Genomic DNA, 25,064 nt, shown 5'->3' on the forward strand with positions numbered 1-25,064 from the left:
CATATTAGCTCATTTATTCCTATCATTGAGTTTTTTTCTTTTTACTTTAACATCTTTTTTTTAGAAAAACCTTCAGCTAAGTTATTAAAAATAATGCAGATCTACAATATTATTATTGATCTCCCAAACCTGCATTTGTTTCTTGTTTATGTGTAACATGTCATCCTCCATGAACAGTCAGATCTTAGGATCACATTTGACGGCACACGTTTGTAGAGGTTCTGTTTGGGTGACTGGCAGGTTCTTCTGACCTCAGTCTGACTCTCACTCACATCAGGAGCAGAACGGAGGTCTGGGATCACTTAAACACCTTTTATTTAAAGTGTGGGGGTCGGAGCTGATTCCAGAAGGATCCAATTTTAGATGTTTCTGGGGATTCTTGAGTCTGAAAGTTTTATTGTGTTTGTTCATGAACAGGAAGAATTAAACCAAAATAATTTATGAATAAGTAAACGAGAAACATAAACCATCTACAGTTTTTGATCTAAAAACTTTGCATGTATATTCAGTGCATGGAAATGGCACCTAAATGTATCATTTAGAGCACAAAAACATTGAACAGAGACTTGTCCTTCCACGCTACTGCTAAATATTCTCTGTTGCTGAAAATCCGCATTGCACTAAATCAGGAGTGTCAGACCCAACACACAAGGGGAAAAAATCCAACAGAAATTAGGTTGTGGGCAGAACAGGATAAACATTTATTGAACAGTCTAAAACTAAATTATTAAAACTTTTTAACATAATTATGAACAAGATATATAGCGTTACCTGCAATAATGCTAGTGTGAATGCAGTAAGCTGAAAATGGCTGCTTAAGATGCTGAAATTGATAGCTGAAAATGCTGAAGCTGATAGCAGCTAAAATATTAGCTAAATGAAAAATTAGCCTAAAAAAAAAACTTAGGTTATCCAAAACAGCTAGCATGTAGCTGAAATATTATCTAAACTCCAAAACAGCCTAAAAAAATTGTAGTGAATGCCAAAATAGTCCAAAATGCTCACAGAATGCCAATTTTTAAACTTTAAAACCGTAACTTTTTAACATAATTCTGAATAATAAAAAGGCAGGAATATTATTCCATAATCAAATCAACTTAAACCTCAAATAACTTCCAATATTTTACTCTCCATAAAAATATATTTTATCAAAATTATACAAATTAGAAATGAGCACAAGATAACATTGGGTAACAATAAAATAAAATGATCTGGGGGGCCGGATAGAATTACCCAGAGGGCCGGATCTGGCCCCCGGGCCTTGACTTTGACACGTGCACTAAGGTAATGTTGGAGGATTGTGCCTGAAGATGGTTGTGATTCATTAAACACAATTTTACTCACTAAAAGCCCAACAAACATTACAACGTTTGCATGGGACTGATGGTAAATCTGGTGACATAAAATGTTTACAGCAACCAAATGAACAGCTAATATGTACAGAAAAAATGCATCCTCTAAAATTGTCCTTTCTAGGCTTCTGTAGAAACATGACTTTGCATTGGACGGAGATGATCAGAGAGTTGAAGCTCTGATAAAAAGCTGTGACGTGGTTGGTGGCGGTGCTCTCTGGTAAATAATCTTCCATATTTTAACACAAGTTTAACAGTTAATTTTTTTTTTACATAAAATGTCCTAATATGTCCACATGTTAAGAAAAACATGAGATATTATAATGATGATGCACTTACAGCTGACACTGGTCCCCTTTGACCCCTTTGGTGGTACAGAAGCACTTCCCTGTGTTGGCCTGGCACACGTTGGCGTGACTGTTGCACTTGCAAGCTGCAAAAAAATTACATAAATAATGGATGAGAGGAAATAATGACAGACAGGCAGAGTAAGAGAAACTTTAAAAGTTTTAGTTTAATGAAAATTATAATAAGTATCTGCTGGCAGTGCAAAAATGAGACGTTTTCATTTCTATATTTCTTGAAAGCAACTTGGGCAAATAAGGAATATTTTATTGAGTGAGAACTTAATTTGTAGCCACTGCTGGGGAAAAATGAGGAGTGAGACATCAACTTTAGATCTTGAACTTTTAAATAATGCTTGTGTCGAGAGAATAAATGTAAATAAGAGATTATTGAGGACAGATATTTCTGAGCATGAAGGAGACAAGAACTGAGAAACATTTTCTTTTGATTAAAATCTGTTTTTTCTAATTAAACAGAATCTTATTTCAGTTATTTCTAATTTTTTTACCCAAAACAGGAATTTCTAATGTCATATTTAGGGGGATAAAAGCATTTTGGAATGTGATGCATGTATCTGATTTACTAAAAACCTGTGACCACACATAGCATTTGGTTCATTTCCTGCTTTTTGTCCAATCTTTAGTGATAAAAACACTTTTCTTTAATTGTTGCTGAACTAACGTTCCAAGATTTAAACATGACCTTCTTGATGTTGTGGAAAAATGTCCCTTAATATTTTATTTTCTTCAGCCTTTTTAGGTGGAATATAAGCTGAATAATCACTTCCATAAAACCCTCTTTTGTTGCTGCCTTTAAAGTTAAATATAATCCCCATTAAAGGCAGACACTATTTGAATTTTAGGCATCATAAAAAAGTGGAGAAAGCTAACTGGTAGTTTGGGATAAAGAGGGTATATATTTTAAAGATCAGCTGAAAAGAAAATGTTGAATTATATTGTAAATTATAAAGGCAGGAATGCTTATAAAGGGTTTTCGTGTCATTTAATGGTTTCAATACTACAAAAACTGATAATTTTTGAATAAAAGAACTGCAAATACTTTAAAAAATGTGTCAAAAGAAGGTTATGACCGTTATCACATTTTACACACACTATACGGCGCATTTAAAAGACATAAAAAAATAAACGACAATAACCTTACATATTAACCTGATCAATTCCAGCTCTTCCAGCAGTTTTGGGATGTACACGGCGCTCTGTCGAACTGTCAGTCCGTTCCAAGGGGGGTTGGGTGGTTTAGTCAATACGCTAATGTGGCTAGCGTGTAGCAGTGTAGCAGTGTGGGGCTATTGTTTTGGCTACAGATTAATAATATGGTTGCAAGCATTATCACAGTAACGTTTCATTAACTTTATCAGTCTGTTTTTATACGTGTTGCAAACAAGGTTTGCTGTTTTTGCAAATATGCTAATGTGGCTAACGTGTAGCGGTGTTGTATTGTGGGAGATTTTTTTGGGGGTATTAGAAAAAGGTTGGGAGTTAAAAGTGTTAAAAGAGTTTAAAATTCACTTTAGCAATATTTGTCTGTTTTTTTACAAGCTGCAAATCAAGTTGAGTGTTACTGTAAATATGCTAATACGGCTAACGTGTAGCTGACATGGCTATTGTGGCTCAAGTCTCCAACATGGCTAACATTGTTAATGTGGTTATTCAATGTGGCTAACATAGCTAACGTCTCCAACGCAGCTAACACGGCTAACGTGGCTATAGTCTCTAACATGGCTAACAAGGCTAATATGGCTATCCAACGTGGTTAACACGGCTAAAGTCTCCAACATAGCTAACAGGGCTAATGTGGTTAAAGTCTCCAAAGTGGTTAACGTGGCTAACACGGCTAACCTTTGCTAAAGTCTCTAACGTGGATAAAAAAGCTAATGTGGCTATCCAACGTGGCTAACACGGCTAAAGTCTCCAACATAGCTAACAGGGCTAATGTGGTTAAAGTTTCCAACGTGGTTGACGTGGCTAACACGGCTAAAGTCTCCAACATAGCTAACAGGGCTAACGTGGCTGAAGTCTCCAACGTGGCTAACACGGATAAGGTCTTGCATGTGGCTAATATGACTAACGTGGCTAAAGTCTTCAACATGGCTAACATGGCTAAAGTCTCTATAGTAGCTAACATGGCTAACGTGGCTGAAGTCTCCAATGTCGCTAATGTGGCTAACATGGCTAATGTGGCTAAAGTGTCCAACGTAGCTCACACGGCTAATGTGTAGCCTGTCACAAACTAGTTCTACAGTTACTGTGAATGCAGTTAATGAAGTCTAACTGACTTATTTAACTTTTTTGTCTGACTTAATGTGCCTTACAGCTTGGTGAATCTTGAAAATGACATATGTTCAAAATTAAGCCAGTCATGGACGGTGTGCCCCATAGTGCTGAAAATACGATACTTGGGTTTAATCTTTTAAATTCACTAAAACAATTTATGTTATATCACTGACAGGAGATGAGAAAACAAAAATGTTTCAAACACATACACATAACACAACCAGTCAAACTTTTCCCCTTTTATTTACATTTCTAAGACGAACACCAAGAAACCAAGACTGCAGGCTGCTCCGCTCACACAGAAAAAAATTGATGGTGTTGAGGGAAAAGAAAAAAAAGACGTGCTGAATGGAAGTGCAGTAACAGCACTATTACCTGAAATTAGATTGACCTGTGGCGAAAATAGAAAACCAACTAAGCTGTAAGGGTTGATAACAAAAAGTGCCTTTGAGTCTTAAGATGGTTGACAAATCACAGGTGTGTTGGCGCAGGTTTGGGTCACCCTGCGGGTCATTCAATATTGAATCAGGACGATTCTGAAAAGGGTAGTTGGTGGATGTAACCGGAGAAGCACGAATCCTCCCGCGCACGGCAGCAAAAGGAAAAAATAATAAAGGAAAATTGGGATATTTTAAGATAACTGCACAAGTGGTACCTGGGTCAACATGGAGCAAAATCATACTTTAATTTAAAGCTGGTAGTAAAAAATAAATTTCTGTGTCCAGAGAGTGAATTCATGTTTTTTCCCATCAACTATCAAATTGACATTTTTATACCAGATAACTGCGGTAATGACCTTAGAACTGAAGGCAGTAAAAAAAAAAAAAAGATGAAATACAAGGTTGGTAACACTTCTTTTTTTACAATACTCGACTCACAAAGTATTTAAGTGGTGTTCACACAGTATTTTGTTGTACCTATTGAGCACTTGCATAGTACTTGCTTTGGATTTATGTGGTACTTTTGGTTGATACTTTTGTGGCACCTATTAGATATTTATATTATACCTACTGGGTATTAAACCTGTACACCTGAGTTTTTACATAAAGTTGCAAGTGAAAGTGCGCTTTCATTGAGACAGGGATCCCCAAACTACGGCCCGCGGGCCGGATCAGGCCCGCCTCCACATTTGGGCCGGCCCCCCATCAGAAACGCAGATCAAGAACCACGTGGACCGTAACTTTTCCTCCATACGTTTTTTTCGACATCCGTAGCTCCACAGCTCTTTCAGCTATTTAGCTCATTCAGCTAATAAAATATTCAGCTCTTTTCATGCTAGCTTTTTCAACTGTTTTGACATTTAATAAGAATTACTGGGATATTTAATAGTTTAGCGTATATTTCATCCAACATTTTAGCTGTTATGGCTAATTAAGGTTTTTTTCAGTATTTAAGGCTAATTTGGAGCTTAGCTAATATTTCAGCTACATGCTAGCAGTTTTGGCTAATTTAGCCTTTTTCCCGTTTTTTTAGGCTACTTAGGAGTTTAGCTAATATTTCAGCTACATGCTAGCAGTTTTAGATAATTTAGGCTTTTTCAGTTTTTTATGCAAATTTGGAGCGTAGCTAATATTTCAGCTACATGCTAGTAGTTTTGGCTAATTTAGGCTTTTTTAGTTTTTTAGGCCAATTTTAGCTCAGCTAATATTTTAGCCTTATCCTATGTGTTTTGCCTAAATTAGACATTTTACCAGTTTTTTAGGCTAATTAGGAGTTTAGCTAATGTTTCAGCTACATGCTAGCTGTTTTGGCTCATTTAGAATTTTTTTCACTTTTTTTATGCTAATTTAGCATTTCGCTAATATTTTAGCTAGCTATCAGCTTCAGCGGCCACATTCAGCTTACAGCATTCACACAAGCATTATCGCAGGTAATGCTATATATCTAGTTTGTAAAATGTTTTGGTAACATTTTTTTCTATGAAGATTAAAATTAGAATTATCTTAAATTTGGCTATGTTTGTCTTTCTGGAAAACCATGAATGTCTAAGTTTAGGTTGTCATTGGTGCACTTTTTCTGGGGACTCAGAATTGTGAGAACAAACACAATAATCCAAAACGTTGCACATACAGTTAGAAGAGAAAGTGCACTTTCATTAATTACTCGCTATTGCTGCATTAGTAATTTCCAGCAATTGGCTTCAGCACTTCACTTATTGCTCCATGTCATTGTAACTCTTTAAAAGACTCACAACTACAACACACTGATCTGTAAGAATAAACACAATAATGCAAAATTCTGCAGTTAAGGTAAAATATGTGAACCTTTGGGAGTACTTCTCCTGCAGCTGTTTTTAAATAAATGTATGTTTTTTCTATGCATGACATAAAGAAAAACAATTATTTTATTCTTTTATACTAGTTTTAAACTTTACTCTATTGGTGCACATTGAGAAAAATATGGTATGCGAAAAAATGTATTTATTTATTTTTCAAATGTCAAGTTGTAAATAAATAATAAAAAATTAGGGCTTTGTCGATGCTAAATACATTTCTATAGTGTTATAAAACCTGACGTAAGACGACATTTTCAAACATTATTAGTGTTTTCACAAGAGAACGATCATCATCATTATTTTTCCAGAGAAATGTTTGGCAAGTAGAAATCTAGTTTTTGCTGGTAGACTTTGGATGTCACCGGACACTCCGGCTAGTAACCAAAAAAGTTCATTTAGAGCCCTGACTATATCTATGTGACAATCAGAAAACTGCCCCACACCTGGGACACAAAGAGGCTGCAGCAGAACGCTGTCTAGTTCTGTTCATTTTAATTCAGTTAAGTTCATTCATGAAGCACCAGTTCATAACTGTGGTGGTCTACATTCTAGTTTTCAAAGTTCTAGGAATAATCCTGCAGACTGAGAACAAACTGTTCGTTCCGTTGGAAAATATGGAACCGTGACATAAGATGGAGCTTTTCGGTTTAAAACTATATAAATAGGCAGATGAATTTAGAAATCGGCTCTGCTGTTAGCTTCAATGAGGAGAAACTCAGAAAAATGATCTCATCAAAACTCTGCCGGCAGATTTTCAGACGAGCTTTTAAAGGAGATCTTCTGGTCTGAAATATTCCGTTCAATTATAATATGTGATAATATTGCTTCTCGTACACAAACGCTGTTTCCAGTCGTTTTCCTTCATATCTCAAACCAAACATGAAAACATTTCAGTCCAACGAGCAGAACTCTGCTTCCAGCAGAAGCAACTCCCAGCTCAGCATGAGCTCCGATATGTGCTGACGAGGACTTCCTCAAGCACTTAACTTCCACTTATATTATTAAAATCAAACACACTGATGTATAGAATGCAAATTTTGAACAAGAATCAAACAAAATGTTATCAGTTTTCTGTAGAACCAATGTATCTGAGACTAGAGGTAGAAAGATGACGGAAAATCAAGATTATTGGGTTGTGGATCATTATGGATCACAGATTAAACAAATTCAGACATTTCATAAGGGTTCATAATGTCTTAGATGTCAAACTCAATCGCACAAGGGGCCAAAATCCCAAACACACCTTAGATCTCGGGCCGAACAGGATAAACATGTATTAAACACTCTAAAACTACATTTTTAAAACTTTAAAATTGTAACTTTTTAGCATAATTATGAGCTAGATATAGAGCATTACATGCAATAATGCTACTGTGAAGATGAATTTGGCAGCTGAAGATGCTGAAATTGATAGATGAAATCACTGAAGCTGAAAGCTAAAAACGCTGAGGCTGAGAGCCAGCTAAAATATTAGCTAAATGACAAATTAGCCTAAAAAATGAAAGAAAAAAAACTTAGGTTAGCCGAAACTGCTAGCATGTAGGTGATAAAAAATAGCTAAACTTCAAAATAGCCTAAAATATTGGAAAAATCCCACATTAGCTAAAACAGCTAACATGCAGCTGAAATATTAGCTACACTATAAAACAGCCTAAAAAGGGAGGAAAAAAGCCCAAATTAGCTAAAACAACTAGTATGTAGGTAAAAAAAAAAAGCTAAACTTCAAAATAGCCAAACAAACTGAAAAAAAAAACATAGCTAAAACAGCTACTATGTAGCTACAATTTTAGGTAAACTCCAAAATAGCTTTCAAAAAAGGAAAAACACCCTAAATTAGCCAAAACAGCTAGCATGTAAATATTAGCTAAACTTCAAAATAGCCTAAAAAATCTTAGTAAATACAAAAATACTCCAAAAAGCTATCAGAATGCTAATTTTTACAAATTTAAAATCGTTACTTTTTAACATAATCATGAATAATAAAAAGGCAGGAATATGATTCCAGAATAAATTAATTTAAACTTTAAATAACTTTCAATATTTTACTCTCCATAATAAAATATTTAGTCAAAATTATACAAGTTAGAAATGAGCGCAAGATAACATCGGCTCATTAATAACAATAAAATAAAATGATCTGGAGGGCCGGATCCGGCCCCCGGGCCTTGACTTTAACAGGTGTCTTAGAGTGCATGTTATTAAGACAAAAAACATATTTGTTCAAACATAAATAGTCATTCAGTAAATATATTGTGAATGAAAAGTCTCTTGTTGTTCCTGTGAGAGCCGAACTGCAGGTGAAGTGCAGAAGCGACACAGGAATCACAGAGAAGCTCAGAGAGTGGAGTAGCTGAAATGGAGAGCACATGCTGCACCTCACAGCTGCTGACAACATAGAAAGGATCTGAAGAAAAGAAAAACTCCACCTTTTCCAAAGAAAAAGAAATGGCTGATTTGATATAAATCATTCTCCTTTTGACTGGTGTGAGCCCCCGGCTAAAGAAGAATTGCTCACCGTGCTGCCTCCATGTGTACACAGAACACAAGCAGGTTGGTGGATGTGAGGAATTCAGAGCAAAAGAAGAAACAAAAATAGTACAGAACAAACTTTAGAAAAGCTCATTTTGCTTTGTATGGATTTAGGATTATGAATAATATGATAACTTGAATGTTTCATGATTAAGCTGAATAAACTGTTTTGTGGACTAGAAATTTGCTTCTTATAAATTTAGGATGTTTTTTTTTAAAAGTAAGAAGTTTGATTAAAAAAATAGCTAAATTGAAGCTTGTCTCATAAATTTAGATAGAGGTTGACATAGCCTGAGCTTCCTGAGAAACTCTGACTAAACAGTTCTTGGTTTCTGGTTCACTGATCAAGCTCAACCTGAACTCCGACTGAGATAACTCTGACATGAACGTAGATACACCCGAACTCTATGCTAAGAGCTCGATATAAGGGCAATAAATTCATTTAACAATAAATCTACATGTGTAAATCTTCATCTGGGGGAATAGGGGACAAATATACAAGATGTATTTTCTGTGAAGTCACTCAAAGAATGTTAAATGTTAAAAATAAGGTGTCAAAGTCACACTCTGATCTCCTTTTGATCTATTTTCAAAGTGTCTTTAATTTTCATGAGGCCATTTTTAAGCAACATTTTAAAAATCTGTGTCGTTTTCTAGGATAATTTTTAAATTCTAACTTTTTTAGCAAATATGGTGTGTAATATCGGAGCTACCAGCCCAGAATTGATCCAGATTATGAGGAAAACAAAGACGTACATGAATGTATTGGTCACCAAGTGGACGCTGGTGGCCCGCCCAGCGTATACATGCAGATATAGATGTTCAGGTGTGCTGTGGGAAATCATTCATTCTCACTGATCTGAAAACATTTTCTATCACCAGATCAGCTCTGTTTTCATCCAAACAGGCCCTGATAAAACTCTGAATAGTTAAGACCAGAAAATACTTTTTCTTTTTGACTTTATTTGGTTCCAATAAAGCTGTTTTTTTAAAAGCTCCGCCCCTCCAACTGTCTCCACCAATCACTCTTTGAGGCTTAATCATGTCATCAGTCTGACTAATCAAAAGTTAACATCCTCACTTTTTTGTTGCGACTTGGCTCATAAAGTCTCACAGTTCTAACAAAAAATTACCCAAAACAGCTAGCATGTTGCTGAAATATTAGCTAACCTTCAAACAACGGCTAAAGGTCGTGTTTAGCGGTGTAGCGTCCTACAGGATCCGCGTCAGACGGTGGAAAAGTGAAGAAAATAATGAAGCTCAGAGACGAGAGCTTTTGCACTCCATCTCCCATAATGCATTGGGAAAAAGTGACAGCACTTCTGCACTATGCTATTAAAAAAAAAATTTATTCACCCAAAAATAACTAAAAAATGTTTTGTTAAAGCTACATTTTGTATTAGGACTAAATAATAAAACTTAAAAATGTTCACTTTTTGTGGTTTCACAACTGAACATCACATAGTTCACATAAATGTGAATATTAATAAAGTTATTAACACATTAATAAAGGGGAAAAACGAGTACTGGAGCAAATTTTCAACTATTTAAGTTGAAATTTATTATTCAAAACAATCACAACTTTAGTACAACATTTAGAAAAAATGGCTACAACTTCCAGCTTTTCTGCCTGAATTATTACAAAAAATTGTTGTGAGATGGTGTATAGTGACTGAACCTTAATACAGAAAAGACACATTTTTACACAAGACAGAAATTTTTTTGTTTGCTTCTAATGAACACGTTGAATAAATACATATTCATAAATGTCCTTTTACGCTTAATTTGGCATCTATTTATTCATTTATTTAAAAGGGAAAGGCAAAAAGAAAAAAAAAACATTGTTATCATTTGACATGGAACCGATTCCATGTCCACAAGCCTTTTAGCTAACAGCTCATTTGTAGACTTTGTCCTTCAGAATTAACAAAAACGCAAAAAACAGCACAAACACCAACACACAAATACATACAATCCAGAACAATCACAACAAAACAAAACAATGGATCTAATGTTCACAGGCTTGATTGGACTTAAGCCACTGTATTACTAACAACTTTACTAAAACACTATTTCCATCAGAGTTTGTCTTTAAGGGGCATATTTGTCTGAAATTACAAAATAATGTAAAGTATTTGCAATGAAGAGGTAAATTAGCAGAATGATAACTCGTCGATAAACTTCAGGTGAAACTGGTGGTTAGAAGGTAATTTTGAATCATAGATGTTCTGTAATCAATTAGGATGAAATGTGACTGAGAATTGTGGTTATTTTCTGAGGGTCAGAACTCTCAGCCTCACTGTGAGGAACCGCGTCACATGATTGGACAGAACCAGCTGCTTTTTGTTAAGATATTCAGTCTGCCTGCAGGTTTCTGAACACATTTTCACCTGTGGTGGTCATTGGCAATGAAGAATGAAGTCTTCTTTAATGCAGACTGTGACATTATTAAAGCTGTTTTTTTAAGCTATAGATTTTTTTCTGTGTTGTTTTAGCTATTTTACAAAATTCTTTAAAATTTTCCTAATTTATTTCTAAATGGTTTTAATCGATCTGATGTTGAATCACTGTGTGTTGATGATGTGCAGCGTGTAAATAAAAAACAAAAATAAAAGAAATTACGTTTGGAAAACAGGTTGATTGGAGAAAAACGTTTTTTATGAGAAATGATTAAAAAAAAGCTGTGATTTCAGCATCAGGTTAACTATTTGTTGTTTTTTTTCCATTCTCTACCATAATAAAATCATAAGAAAGGAAATCCAAATCAAACAAAATGCGTCCAATCTTCCATATGACTTACCAACCAGGTTAGGGTTATGGACTGTTACCGTAGCAACAAACTCTTAATTGGAAATATCGAGCTTTTTGAAATTAGTTTGCTCAAATGAACATACAGTAATTTATTTGGTTTATTACAGGCCTGTGAAATAAAGAAAAGTTCTAAAAGGAAAAAATGATGACAAAAACACAAGTTTTTTGGGGGGGATAACCAGTGAATACATGTTCACACAAACCAAACCAATCGCACAAACACGCTTAAAAAGTTGAAATGTAAATCATATTCAGGAACACGGAGTTCCTCTGTGTCCTTTGTGATGAGTTCTCGTCTTAAGGAGCTCCTCTCATCATCACACAACTCTAAAGAGCAAATCAAATCCAGGGATGGTTCGCGTGAGCGAACAGAAGAAGAGAGAACGTCCAGAATGCTTGGTTCTTCTGTTCCACTAAAACGAACGACAGAACTGAACTGAACAGACTGACGGCAGCAGCTTCTACTGGAGGATCTGTCAGATTCTGTGTTTGAGAGATTAAATCACAGAAATCCCTGAAATATCGTTAAATAACTTAATTTTTTACATTTAAAAATGCACACTAGACAGTGTTCCCTCACTCATCTCTGAGGTAAGTTTAAAGAATTACCCAAATATGTGAAATTGGCTCAAATTACAAATGTTTTAAGGTTTTAATACACACTTTATACATTTTTTTCAGACACATGAACGTTTTTGCACTTTTTTCTTTTGCTTAAACTCTCAAAGTTAAACCTTCATAGGAAAAATATATCTAATATCATAGAATGAGAACAAATTTCAGCTCAACATCAAAGATTTATATAGTTTTGGCAAATTGAACGTATGCAAGAGACACGGCACGGAGGACATTGATTGATGAGGTAGACAGTGATTGATTGATTGGTTTATTTCAAGCATAGATTGAAAATACAGGACAAAACACACAATTATTTCAAACTCATTGTAGAGTTGGATTGATTGCTTGAAAAGGTGTGGGAAGAAGCGAACTTATATAATCCCACCCCTAATATACTACAGTGAACTGTAAAAATAAATAAAGAAATAAAGAAATAAATAAAGATGCAAAAGATTGAGAGGTGAACTGAGATTTATTTATTCATTTAATATTGGAATATTAGATTTAATGTCATTTAATCTTGATATTTTATGCTTTTTACCACATATTGTATTAGAAATAAAAAAGACACATGTGGGATATGAAGTAGCTGAAGAGCTTAAAAAACAACTCCAATGAAACCATGATTCTTGGTGTTTTTAGGCATTTTTCTAATAACAGAAAGCTGATATATTAGCTAAACTCTAAATTAGCCTACAAAACAGCTAGCATGTAGCTGAAATTTTAGATAAACTCCAAAATAGCCTAAAAAACGAAAAGAGCCTAAATTAGCCAAAATAGTTAGCATGTAGCTGAAATATTTGCTAAAATTCAAAACAGCCTAAAAAACAAAAGGACTAAGTTAGCCAAAATAGTTAGCATGCAGCTAAAATATTAGCTAAACTCCAAAATAGTCTAAAAAACAAAAAAGCCTAAGTTAGCCAAAACTGCTAGCATGGATCTACATAAATTAATTTACAATTACAACTGCGTTTCTGAATATTTCTTAATTCAAATCAGAAAACCAGATGCTAGAAAAAGCTCAGACTAAAGACACACCTGGATCGCTCAGGCTGGTGTGTGCGATCCATGATGACCGTTTGACACTCGTCCTCCAGCGAATTGGAATTCTGGCTCAAAACTGTACGACTAGATTGTTACAATATTGCTTCTTAATTTAAATTTTTGCGCTGCTAATGTTAGCTTGTGGCTATAAAGCTCCAACAGAGCTCTCAGCGACGGGGAGGGGGGTAGGGGTTGCTCTGTGTCAATAGTCACGACCACAACCCAGAGTTGTATCGAGGACCTCGCCTGATTGATCAACGATCGGTCGGCGGCGTCGGCTGATGGTTTATGGCCGTTCTGTAAAGCAGAGTCTCTACAGCTGAGACTTCTGTCCACTTCAAACTTTCTGTTTCCGTCTTTTTAACTCAAACTTGTTTTCTTCATCTATTTTTTTGTCCATATTCAGATAAAAAATTCATAAAATCTCAGTTTTTGGAAACGTTTATAATCATGTTGTCAGTGATGGCTTATTTAACGCCTGAATTTATTCTTTAAAATTCACTTATGTTTTGAATAGATGCTACATGAAGGTCATTTTGGAGCCAAAGTGGTTTGACGCATCAACTGGAATGAACGGTTTATGAGCTTCAACTCTTCATTCCGTTTTCCCTTAAGGTTAAAACTGAAACTTATTTCAGGTCGACAAAGCAAAACTGGAAAAGAGAAAATCACTGAAGGATGGAATTAACAATATTTAGAGCCCTTTGCAAATGTCAGCAAAAGATTACCAAAAGAAACAAAAATAAATAAAGAAACACACACAGAGCGATCGATAACTCCGCAGCTCCTCTCCGTGTTGATTTTCCGAGCCTCTGGAGCATTGTAAGTCAACACGGCGTTGTGTTGGAGTGTGCACGCTAATCCTGTGTGGCAAAATGTCATTGCACGTGGGGCAAGTGTGAACAAAGTTGTCATGTTAATTTAGCTACCTTTATATAAAGGCTATCCTAGTATAATCTGCTCGTGGTGCATGAGCTCGTTTATTAAAAGCATGCTAGTTAACGTCAGTCTGAGTTCGGTTTGTGAGGCTTCAGTGAAAGCAAACAAAGCAGCTTCATCTCAGTGAGACGAGAGTCGACGGTTTCTCTCTGACTGCAGAGAAAAAGGAATTCAAATCATATTTATACATCTGTTTGTGTTACACAAATGGAGGATTTTGCGTTGTGTTTTTGTGCTGGCCGAGAATAGAGCTGCCAGCGGGAGGATGACTGGATATTGCTAAGGATGCTGGGTAGGTTGCAGTTTTGCCCCGGGGAGGAGTAGGTACACGAACACTTGTGAGTTTGTTTAAAAGCGAAAACATTATTCACACATAGACACACAGTAACACACAACAGTCGGGAGTGAGTTTGGCAGAACCTCAACAAGTCCTCGGAGGAGACGAATGGAGCAACTTTGGAGGCAGAGAAGCTGCAACTCCTCAGCAGCATCACACAACCACACACACACAAACACACACAAACACACACACTGCTTCCTGCCTCATTCAGTCTCTAGTTGACAATACTGGGTTGTCACTTCTTTTTCCAGAGACTGCACTCAAGTGCTCTAAAGCTCCTGAACTGAGCACAGATTTTAAGGGACTCCTTCTCTGCACCATAAATGTAAACCTCACACTGTTCTAACTGAAGAGCAGAAAGAAGTAAAACAAAGAAACGTGGGTGACAGAAGAGATGATATTCACAAACAAAAAACCTCATACATCTCAGCAGTCCCTCCAGGATTTTGTGATGATGTGATTCCAACTGTTAACGCAAATTCAAGCGAACCTCACGATTTGTTGCTCATTTTGCAACTTTATATTTTAATAGGGCTGGGTTGAAAAAAATCTATTAATCGATTTAAGCTTAAAAGATCAATAATCGATTCACAAAAGATATGAATTGATCTAAAAACTTATAGCATTACCTGCAATAATGCTAGTGACGATGGCTGAAGATGCTGAAATTCATAATGAAAAATGCTGAAGTTGATAGCTAGGTAAAATATTAGTTAGATGCCAAACTAGCCTAAAAAAATGACAAAAAGCCTAAGTTAGCCAAAACAGCTAGCATGCAGCTGATATATTAGCTAAACTCTAAATTAGCCTAAAAAACAGCTAGCATGTAGCAGAAATTTTAGATAAACTCCAAAATAGCGTAAAAAACTGAAAAAGCCTAAATTAGCCAAAGTAGCTAGCATGTAGCTGAAATATTAGCTAAATTTCAAAATGGCCTAAAAAACAAAAGGACTAAGTTAGCCAAAATAGCTAGCATGCAGCTAAAATAGTTAAACTCCAAAATAGCCTAAAAAACAAAAAAGTCTAAATAGCTAGCAGGTAGCTGAAATTTTTGCTAAACTCTAAAATAGCTCAAAAAAACGAAAAGAGCCTATATTAGCCAAAATAGCTAGCATGTAGTTAAAATATTAGCTAAACTCCAAATTAGCATAAAAAAACAAAAAAAGCCTAAATTAACAGCATGCAGATGAAATATTAGCCAAACTCCAAAATAGCTTAAAACAACTGAAAAAGCCTAAATTCCCCCAAACAGCTAGCATGTAGCTGAAATATTAGCTAAACTCTAAATTAGCCTAAAACAGCTAGCATGTAGCTGAAATTTTGGATAAACTCCAAAATAGCCTAAAAAACGGAAAAAAGCCTAAATTAGCCAAAATAGTTAGCATGTAGCTGAAATATTAGCTAAAATTCAAAATAGCCTAAAAAAACAAAAGGACTAAGTTAGCCAAAATAGCTAGCATGCAGCTAAAATATTAGCTAAACTCCAAAATAGCCTAAAAAACAAAAAAGTCTAAATAGCTAGCATGTAGCTGAAATTTTTGCTAAACTCTAAAATAGCTAAAAAAAACCGAAAAGAGCCTATATTAGCCAAAATAGCTAGCATGTAGTTAAAATATTAGCTAAACTCCAAAATAGCATAAAAAAACAAAAAAGTCTAAATTAGCCAAAATAGCTAGCATGTAGCTGAAATATTAGTTACATTTCAAAATAGCCTAAAAAAACAAAAAAGTCTAAGTTAGCCAGAGTAGCTAGCATGCAGCTGAAATATTAGCCAAACTCCAAAATAGCATAAAAAACAAAAAAGCCAAAATAGCTTGCATGTATTTGAAATATTAGAAACTTCAAAATAGCATAAAAAACCTTAATAAATGCCAAAATAGTCCAAAAAGCTATCAGAATGCTATTTTAACTTTCAACTTCACTACACTCTGACTCCATATAAAATATGGTAACGACTAATCGACTATTACATTAGTTGTCGACTATTTTAAGGTGATTAGTCGACTAATCGTAGCAGCCCTGCTAGTGTCCACATAAACGCATCTCCTGGATGTCCTGTCTGCGTTCTTCTGTCCAAACTTTCAACCTGCTGCTCTGAAAGCGGATATGATGACTTCTCTTTTTTTCATGTATCCAGAGCAAGGTGAATGCACTCTGTGAGGAGAGGGATATCAACTCCCTACACACAAACACACACACTTTATCCAGATTTGACAAGGTTAGTTAATCATCTGTCATAGAGTCTGGAAATGGACACACTCTCCTCTCCTCTGTCTGTCCTCAATCTTTCCCTTTCTGCTTTTCCCTCCATCACTTCCTCTCTCCTTCTATCATCCGTCCATCCAAGGACATATCAGCCCTTTCTCCCTGTATTAACCTTGTGCATCTCACCGCCCAGCTCTGTTTTTTTTTCCTTTCTTTTACATCAGTCTGCCTTTGAGTTTGCCCCTCGCTGTTCTCCCCGCTCCCCTCCACCGTCCATCCTCTCTGCTGCATTATGAGCCACGCCGCCGCCGCCCCCCCCCTCCTCCTCCTCCCAGGTAGGAACAAAGCTGTCTCTCCATCATTCAGCGCTCCAATCTGCCACGCATCATTGCCTCCCCGCCGTTTAGCTCAAGGTAAACCTAGTGGTCCGTTTTATGAGGAAAATGGATATAGAAAAAATAATGAATGGCTCGATTAGTGCGTGAACAGATTGTTACTGTAAACTGTTAAAGACGGCTGAGGTGCCCAAGAGGTGAAAGAGAGAAGATAGACACCTTTATAGATTCAATAAAGGGTGTAGGATGAAGAGATCATAGACTGTAGATGAGTGTGGGGGTAAATTTAAGCTGATTTGATGGATTTAAGTGAAATAAACTTCAGTGCTTTAGCTAATTTAACTTAAAAATGTATTGAAAATTTGATGACTCACCAGAATCTGTGCCAAGACTGACAGAAAAGAGCCAAAGCACAAAACCGGATGAATGTTTACATACTCAAGTGGGTTGCCATGGTAACAGAGAAAATAAAAAAACTTTAGTCTCAAAACACGTGAAGGTCCCACAAAAACATGTTGCAAAAATGAGATATCACCTTCATAAAAGGTAACATCTAAAGTTAACAAGTCATGTATTTTTTGGTGACTTTTCATTGATGTTAATAGTAAAAGTTTCTTCTTCAAGTAGTTTAGTCTTAATAAAGTTACTAAAAACATTCGTGATTTCCAATAGCATATTTGCAAAGATAGAGTCCTTTCAACTCGATCAGCATAAAATCAATAAACCTGTTCAGCCAAGTTGATCCATTTAGGGTGAATTCAGACTGTAAAGGTCCGTTGGTCTGAACCGAATCCCCTTAGTTTGTTTTGAGTCCCGATTCTCAAACTTTATGTTTGGTCTGTATTCAGACCGCTGTCAACCGGACAGTTTCGAACTAGGGCTCCACCATATTAGAAAAACTCACGATATTAGTGAGCAATATTGCGATAACGATATTAATTGCAATAAATGACCATGTAGTGAAACAACTAACATAACATATAAGATTGTGTTTTTACGTGTAAACATTTAAGGTAACCATTTATTGCACTTTAAGCCGCCTTTTCGATGCGTGTATTGCACAGCCTGATATTGTGATTACGATAAATTTGCAATGTATTGTGCAGGCCAAAGCTTGTAAATAAAACCATGTGACTAAATATCTCATCAGTCATTGGCCAGGAACTACGAGGGAGGGGCAAAGTAACAAGGGAAAGAATAATAATAATCTATCTTTTGCAATCCTTGTCGGGATAGTTCACTCATCCACACATTTTATTTCGCAGACTAATTTTAAACGTCTGTATCAGTGTCACTTTTTACTGCTGCTTCGGTTCGGTGGAGGAATTCTGCAAGGCGGTTACTGAGGAGACGACGCCATGGAGGTACGCTGGTAAGTGTTATGACTGATGGATTGACAGTAAGAAGCGATGTGTGTCACATTAAAAGTTCTCTACATTCCATAATACTCGGCTACGGCGGCCATTTTGGTCCAGTTGTTCCAATCCGAGCATGGAGTCTATTCAGACTGAGGAAACTCAGAATGAACCAAAGCTCAGTTCAATTGGAAACAAACCGAGAGCACCTGGAAAGATGGGTCAGTGAGTGGATGTATTCAGACTGAAAATATGTCTTAGATTATTGGAGTAAACAGACTCTAGTTCACTTTAAGAGAACCAAATGTGTCCAGTCCGAATACACCCTTACACTTAACTATGTAGATCTGGTCAACTGATGAAACTGAAATCTAAAATTATACCTGAGACAGCCAAAGTTTTTTAAGTTTTTTTTAGAATTTCTCATTTTTTTCTTATGAGGCACATTTTGATCAATAGTTCAAAAACTATAAAGTCTGAAAATACCAAAAGTACAAGCAGTAATGTCCTGAACAAGCTAAATGTTTTAATCACTGAAAATTAGATGAAATTTGTACGTGTTGAAAAACGTACGGAAAGGAGCAGGAGAATCACTACAGTGTGAATGTTTAAGCTTTCACACAGCAGAAAATAAAAATGACAAACATAAAGACAAACTGAAAGACAATCTTTGTTTATAACCTAAAAAGTAATAAAATGAATGTAAGAAGAAATGCAAAACAAAAGGTTTAAATAAAGTTAAAACTAACTAAAATAAAGGAGCATAGGGAAGTAAATACAAGAAAAAAATTAAAGTTGGAGGTATAAGCACAAAGCATCCATCAGTGCCGGGCTCACCGCGAGAAGCCGGCGGGGACAGAGACACCAGTCAAGTCAGGAAATAAGAAAATGATTAAGAGCGATTTAATGTCACGCCAGCACCAAAACGCACATCGGTCACAGTGAGACCAATGCCACCGCCCCTCGCCTGCACCTCCCTCTCTCCTTCATTACAGCCTCTTCAGCATCAGCCGGGCTGTGACCCTCCAGAACACCGTCCTGTTCCGGCACTCTCAACTTTCAAACACTGCCCCCTTCAGGTTGTTGCTCCCCACTACAACCTTCCCAATCATTTTAAAAAACACAACATTTCCGATATATCATCATCTGAAGCGCGTTGAATCACGCTGCGCATGACCTCCTGGCACTTACCGTGACACTTTCCTCCGTTGGTGGGGTCACCATAGTAACCGGGCATGCAGCTCTGACAGTGCGATCCTGCCGTCAGGTTCCCACAGAACTCGCACACGCTGCCGTTTACGCACTTGCTGTGTCCATTACACTGACACGCTGAGGGGGACAGAGGCAGACGATGCTCAGGGGGACGTCAGAGCACAAAAATACACTTCCAGTCGACGTTTAAAGGACTGACCGGGACACTGCACGAAGGCCCAGTTGTAGCCTCTGTCGGTGGAGCAGAGGCTGTGGTCCACCACCATGTCCCCGTCTCGCAGTCTGCCTCTGTCCCTGGATCCGGGCCGCGGGTGTGCGGGTTTCAGGGGCCCGCGGTAAGAACCCTCCATGCACACGCCCCTGCCGGTGTTGCTGGGGTCGCCGCACCAGCCGCATTCGGCTCTCTGCAGACACTCCGCACACGTCCGCAGACCTGAGCAGTTCAGAGCTGAGGAAGAAGAAGAATAAAATAAGAAATAAAAGCTGCTGAATTTTTATTATAAACTAAATGTATCAATTAGGATGTAGCTTTGCAGCTTTCATGCAATGAAGTCAGATCGAATCAGCATTTTGGACAGCTCATGGACACATTTCTAATACATTAACAAAAACATGTTAAACTTCATCTGGTTTGGTTTCACACTCTGATCTCTCTGGAACAAACCAAAAACAGACGAGAGGCAACAGGATTTAAGAAAAAAGCTTCTGCAGTTCTCAAAGTTGTTCACTTAAGTAGGTATGTGACTAAAATTATAAAATTCAGTGGATTGTTCTGATCTTTATATCACTTAAAGCACATGTCAAAGTTGAGGCCCGGGGGCCGGATCCGGCCCTCAAGGTAATTCTATCCGGCCCTCCAGATCATTTTATTTTATTGTCATTAATAACCTGATGTTATCTTGTTCTTATTTGACAAAACATTTTTTATGGAGAGTAAAACATTGAAAGTTATATAAGTTAATTTATTCTAGAATAATATTCCTGCAACTTTATTATTCATAATTATGTTGACAAATGTACGTTTTTAAAGTTTAAAAAAAAACTGTCCTTCTGCTAGTTACAGTATCTTCTATTCTATTCCATTTTAGGCTATTTTGGAGTTAAGCTAATATTTCAGCTACATGCCAACTGTTTTGGCTAATTTATTTATTTATTTTATTTTTTTTTTTGCTTTTTAGGCTGCTTTGGAGTTAGGCTAATATTTACACACTAGCTGTTTTGGCTAATGTAAGGCTTTTTCAGTTTTTTAGGCTATCTTGACGTCTCACTATTTTTCAGCTACATGCTAGCTGTTTTGGCTAACCCAAGTTTTTTTTTTTTTGTTTGTTTGTTTGTCTTTTATGTTAATTCAGCATTAGCTAATATTTTAACTGGCTAACCTAAGTTTTTTGTTTGTTTTTTTTCATTTTTTAGGCTAATTTGGCATTTAGCTAATATTTTTTGCTAGCTTTCAGCCTCAGGGTTTTCAGTTATCAGCTCCAGACATATACATAGACCCCCTGCATACTTGTAGACATCTGTTACAGCCAATCAGCTTGCTAAATTCGGTCACATGACCTCATGTTCCAGCGCTGAATTCTTGGACACAGAGGCTTGAGAATGAAAAAACAATACCTGCTAATTGTTATTTTCACATGAAATTTTCTGGAGAAAACAACAACAGTAATCGACTAAAAAACTAGACGACAACTAACTTATCTTAAAAAGAAGACAAGTGGTTTTGTGAAACACAATTTTCATAATAATAACCTATAAACGCATTAATAATGTTTATTAATGTGTTAATAAAGCCTGTTAAGGAATCTTAACAAGTAATGTTACCAAGGTTAAATATATTGATTAATATATTTTTAGATATTTTATTCCTTCGTCAAAATGACCTTCAACCAAACCAAAATCAGTGATCTTTTTTAAATATAGTTATTGACTTTAGCGTGTTTAGGTTTTGATTTTTTATTTAGTTGTTGAACCCGAACTCCAATACTGATAAGACCTGAGTTCATGATACTATGTGTGTTTTTTCTATAACACTGCAGAGAAAAACCTGATGTGGGTCAGAGTTCTTCTGCTGAACTCTTTCATTTTTTGTCTTTGGCATATTGGCTTTAAAAACATCTGATTTATCAGGAAAATGGAGTTTAGATGAAAGTTAAGCTCAAAAGTCGAGCAGAGAAGAGAAATACATCTCTTCCTTGTTTCTTTTTTTGCCAGAACTGTTTTAAAGTAATACATTTGGAGCCACTTTGGCTTCTTTTTGTCAGAATATCAGTTTTAAATCGTGAAGAAATCAGCACTGGTGTCTCTGTGAGTGGAGATGAGGAGAGAATCTGTGAGGAGGAATGAAAGTTTGATTATAATGGGGAGAAAGAACAAACGAATCAGCAGAGCGGCGCTGATGAATAATGCAGGCCACGCACAAACAGCGAGCTCACCGGGAACTTCTGACGTTCACGGAAGCTTCAAGTCGCGTTTGGCCTCTCGCTCTGCGGCTTCTCAGAACCTCTGAAGACGATCGGGTTCCATGTGTCGCTGTAGAAACCTGGAAAGTTCTACTTTTCTGTTTGTAGCATTTCGCTTCACCTTTAAGCATCCTATTTCTCCATAAAAAACTGACTATAAAATGAAATTTCTCGAAAAGTGTTATTTATAAGAAACTAAATGCTTTAAAAGTGGGTGTCACTTGTAATGTCTACCTGTGAAGAGTTTCTGAATGTCACGTCCACTTTGTGAGAACAAAAGCTTTTGCTTTTCTAGGAAGTGGAATCCAGCAGAATAAATGTCACATGTATCTAAAATGCTTAGGAGCAAAAGTAGGAGAAATCTGACCACTTAAGGCTGTTATTGTGGTTACTGGACAGGGTTGGATATGGTAAGGACTGGAAAAGGGAAATCTGAAGGTTTGGGTTAAATTAACTTAAAGACTGTCAAAGAAAATCACGTTTTTGGTATTTTTAACGTGTTGTTGTAGAATTCCTCTCCTGATGGAGGGAATATATGAAGATAGTTAAGACTAAACTGCATTTTTGAGCATTTACTTATTCAAATAGTTATTAATCAAGACAGCAGCAGAAGAAGAAATGTCGTTGGAAAAGCTTGTATACTCTTAAAAAGTCTTAAGTTACTCATATCGGGATTCTTGGTGCAAAACAATCTACATTTTTTGGGGATATATTAAACGTATTTTACCCAACTTATGTATTTTTTCTCAGTTTCTTTTAATATAACCCCCCCAAAAAAACAAAAAAAAAGTTGGTCCCATTTTGACGATGGGGTATTAGGGCCAGTTCACAGAGACAAATAAAACAAAACAGAAAAAAATAGATTCAATATGGATAGAAATAAGTATCACCCGATTTATGTGTTTAAAAACGCTTATTTAGACTTTTTTATATTAATTATTGGGAATATCTGTTAAAGAAAGTGGGAAAATGTCAATTTTCAGCAGATATTACTCACACTCTAAGTTCATAGCGGATGCTAAGAAAACTCTAATGACCCAGCATTCTAGTAGTATTTGAACGCATCACTCACAGATGAATCCGTTTCGTCCAAGCGTAAGAGGTGATTTGTGCATAATTTTTAAAGATCTGTTGTTGTAATTTTAATTTGTGTAAACTGTATTTTTTAGATTTTGTAATTTCTTTACTTGTGCACAAAACGTATTATAGGAGTTACAAATCAAGAATTATGCACGCACAAATCGGAGTGAGTCTATTTTCTCTCCATACTTCAAATCTTGTAAATGTTCACGAAAAAAGTTGTAACTGTTAAATTGGAAGAACAAAGTCGTATATTTATGACTTAAACGGTCATATTCTAAAATTATGACTTCTTTTGCATAAATGTACGAGTTGATATCGTAAATTTATGTCTTTAAATCGTGTAAATGTACAAGACAAAGGTTGTAAACTTGGGAGAAAAAATGAGTAAATTTAAGTGTTTTAAAGTTGTAAATTTGTCTTTAAATCTTGTAAATTTATGAGAGAAAAAAGTCATACATTTTCTGCAAAAATATGGGTAAATATTTGAGACTTCAAGTACTAAATTTACAAAGAAAACCTCGTGAATTTATGTGTTTTAAAGTCATAGGTTTATGTCTTTGAGTCTCGTAAATTTGAGAGAAAAAAAACGTAAATTTACGAGATAAAACGTCATAAATTTATAAGAAAAGCTTGTACATTTACGTGTATTATAGTCATAGATTTATGTCTTTAAATCTTGTAAATTTATAAGTAAAAAGTTTTAACTGTTAAATAGGAAGAATAAAGTAATATATTTATGACTTAAACTGTCATAAGCTAAATTTATGGGGTTTTTTCTCGTAAATGTACGTATTGATATTGTAAATTTCTGTCTTTAAATCTTGTAAATTTACAAGAAAGAAATCATAAACTTGGGAGAAAATAAGTCGTACATTTACGTGCTTTAAAGTTGTAAATTTGTCTTTAAATCTTGTAAATGAATGAAAAAGAAGTCAGATTTTTTTTGAAAGAAAGGGGATTTTTTTTAGATTTAAAGTCATAAATTTACACACAAAAAAAAATCTAGTAAATTTACATGTTTCAAAGTCGTAAATTTATGTATTTGAGTCTCCTAGATTCGTGAGAAAAAAAAGTCGTACATTTACGAGATTTAAAGTCGGAAATTTATGGTAAAGAATGTAATTAATTAATAAGAAAAACTTGTACATTTACGTGTATTAAAGTAATATATTTGTGTCTTTAAATCTTATAAATTGACAAGAAAAAATTGTAAATGTACGACACTTAAAGTCATAAATTTACGAGATAAAATATCATAAATGTATAAGAAAACCTTGTACATTTACATCTATTAAAGTCATAGATTTATGTCTTTAAATCTTGTACATTTATAACAAAAAAGTTGTAACTGTTAAATTGGAAGAATAAAGTCGTATATTTATGACTTAAACGTTCATAGGTTAAAATTATGATTTTTCTTTCTCGTAAATGTACGTGTTGATATTATAAATTTATGTCTTTAAATCCTGTAAATTTACAAAAAGGAATAAGTCGTAAATTTACGTGCTTCAAAGTTGTTAATTTGTCTTTAAATCTTGTAAATTTATAAGAAATAAGTCATACATTTTTTACAAAAAAAATTGTAATTTTTTTTAAATTTAAAGTCATTTACCCCCAAAAAAAACGTAAATTTACATGTTTTAAAGTCATAAATTTATGTCTTTTGAGTCTCGTAAATTTGTGAGAAAAAAAGTAAAAGAAAGTAAATTTACAACAAAGAATGTCATACATTTATCAGAAAAACTTGTACATTTACATGTATTAAAGTCATATTTGTGTCTTTAAATCTTGTAAATTGACAAGAAAAAAGGTGTAAATTTGAGATTTAAAGTCATAAAATTAGGAGAAAAAAGTGTACATTTTCTTTT

The 25,064-nt window shown here is 35.4% G+C and overlaps 1 protein-coding gene across 1 annotated transcript in view; it reads right to left on the reverse strand.

The window, feature by feature from the left end:
- The window catches only part of atrnl1a (attractin-like 1a), a gene marked incomplete in the record, with an annotated part of 314,489 nt that overhangs the window by 194,777 nt on the left and 94,648 nt on the right, over nt 1–25,064 (reverse strand). Inside the window, 3 exon segments of the mRNA XM_024297455.2 lie at nt 1,692–1,785; nt 19,634–19,771; nt 19,854–20,102. Of these exon segments, the coding sequence (XP_024153223.1) occupies nt 1,692–1,785; nt 19,634–19,771; nt 19,854–20,102 (481 nt within the window).

Source organism: Oryzias melastigma, linkage group LG15 (genome assembly GCF_002922805.2).
Source record: "Oryzias melastigma strain HK-1 linkage group LG15, ASM292280v2, whole genome shotgun sequence".
Classification (NCBI taxonomy): Eukaryota; Metazoa; Chordata; class Actinopteri; order Beloniformes; family Adrianichthyidae; genus Oryzias; species Oryzias melastigma.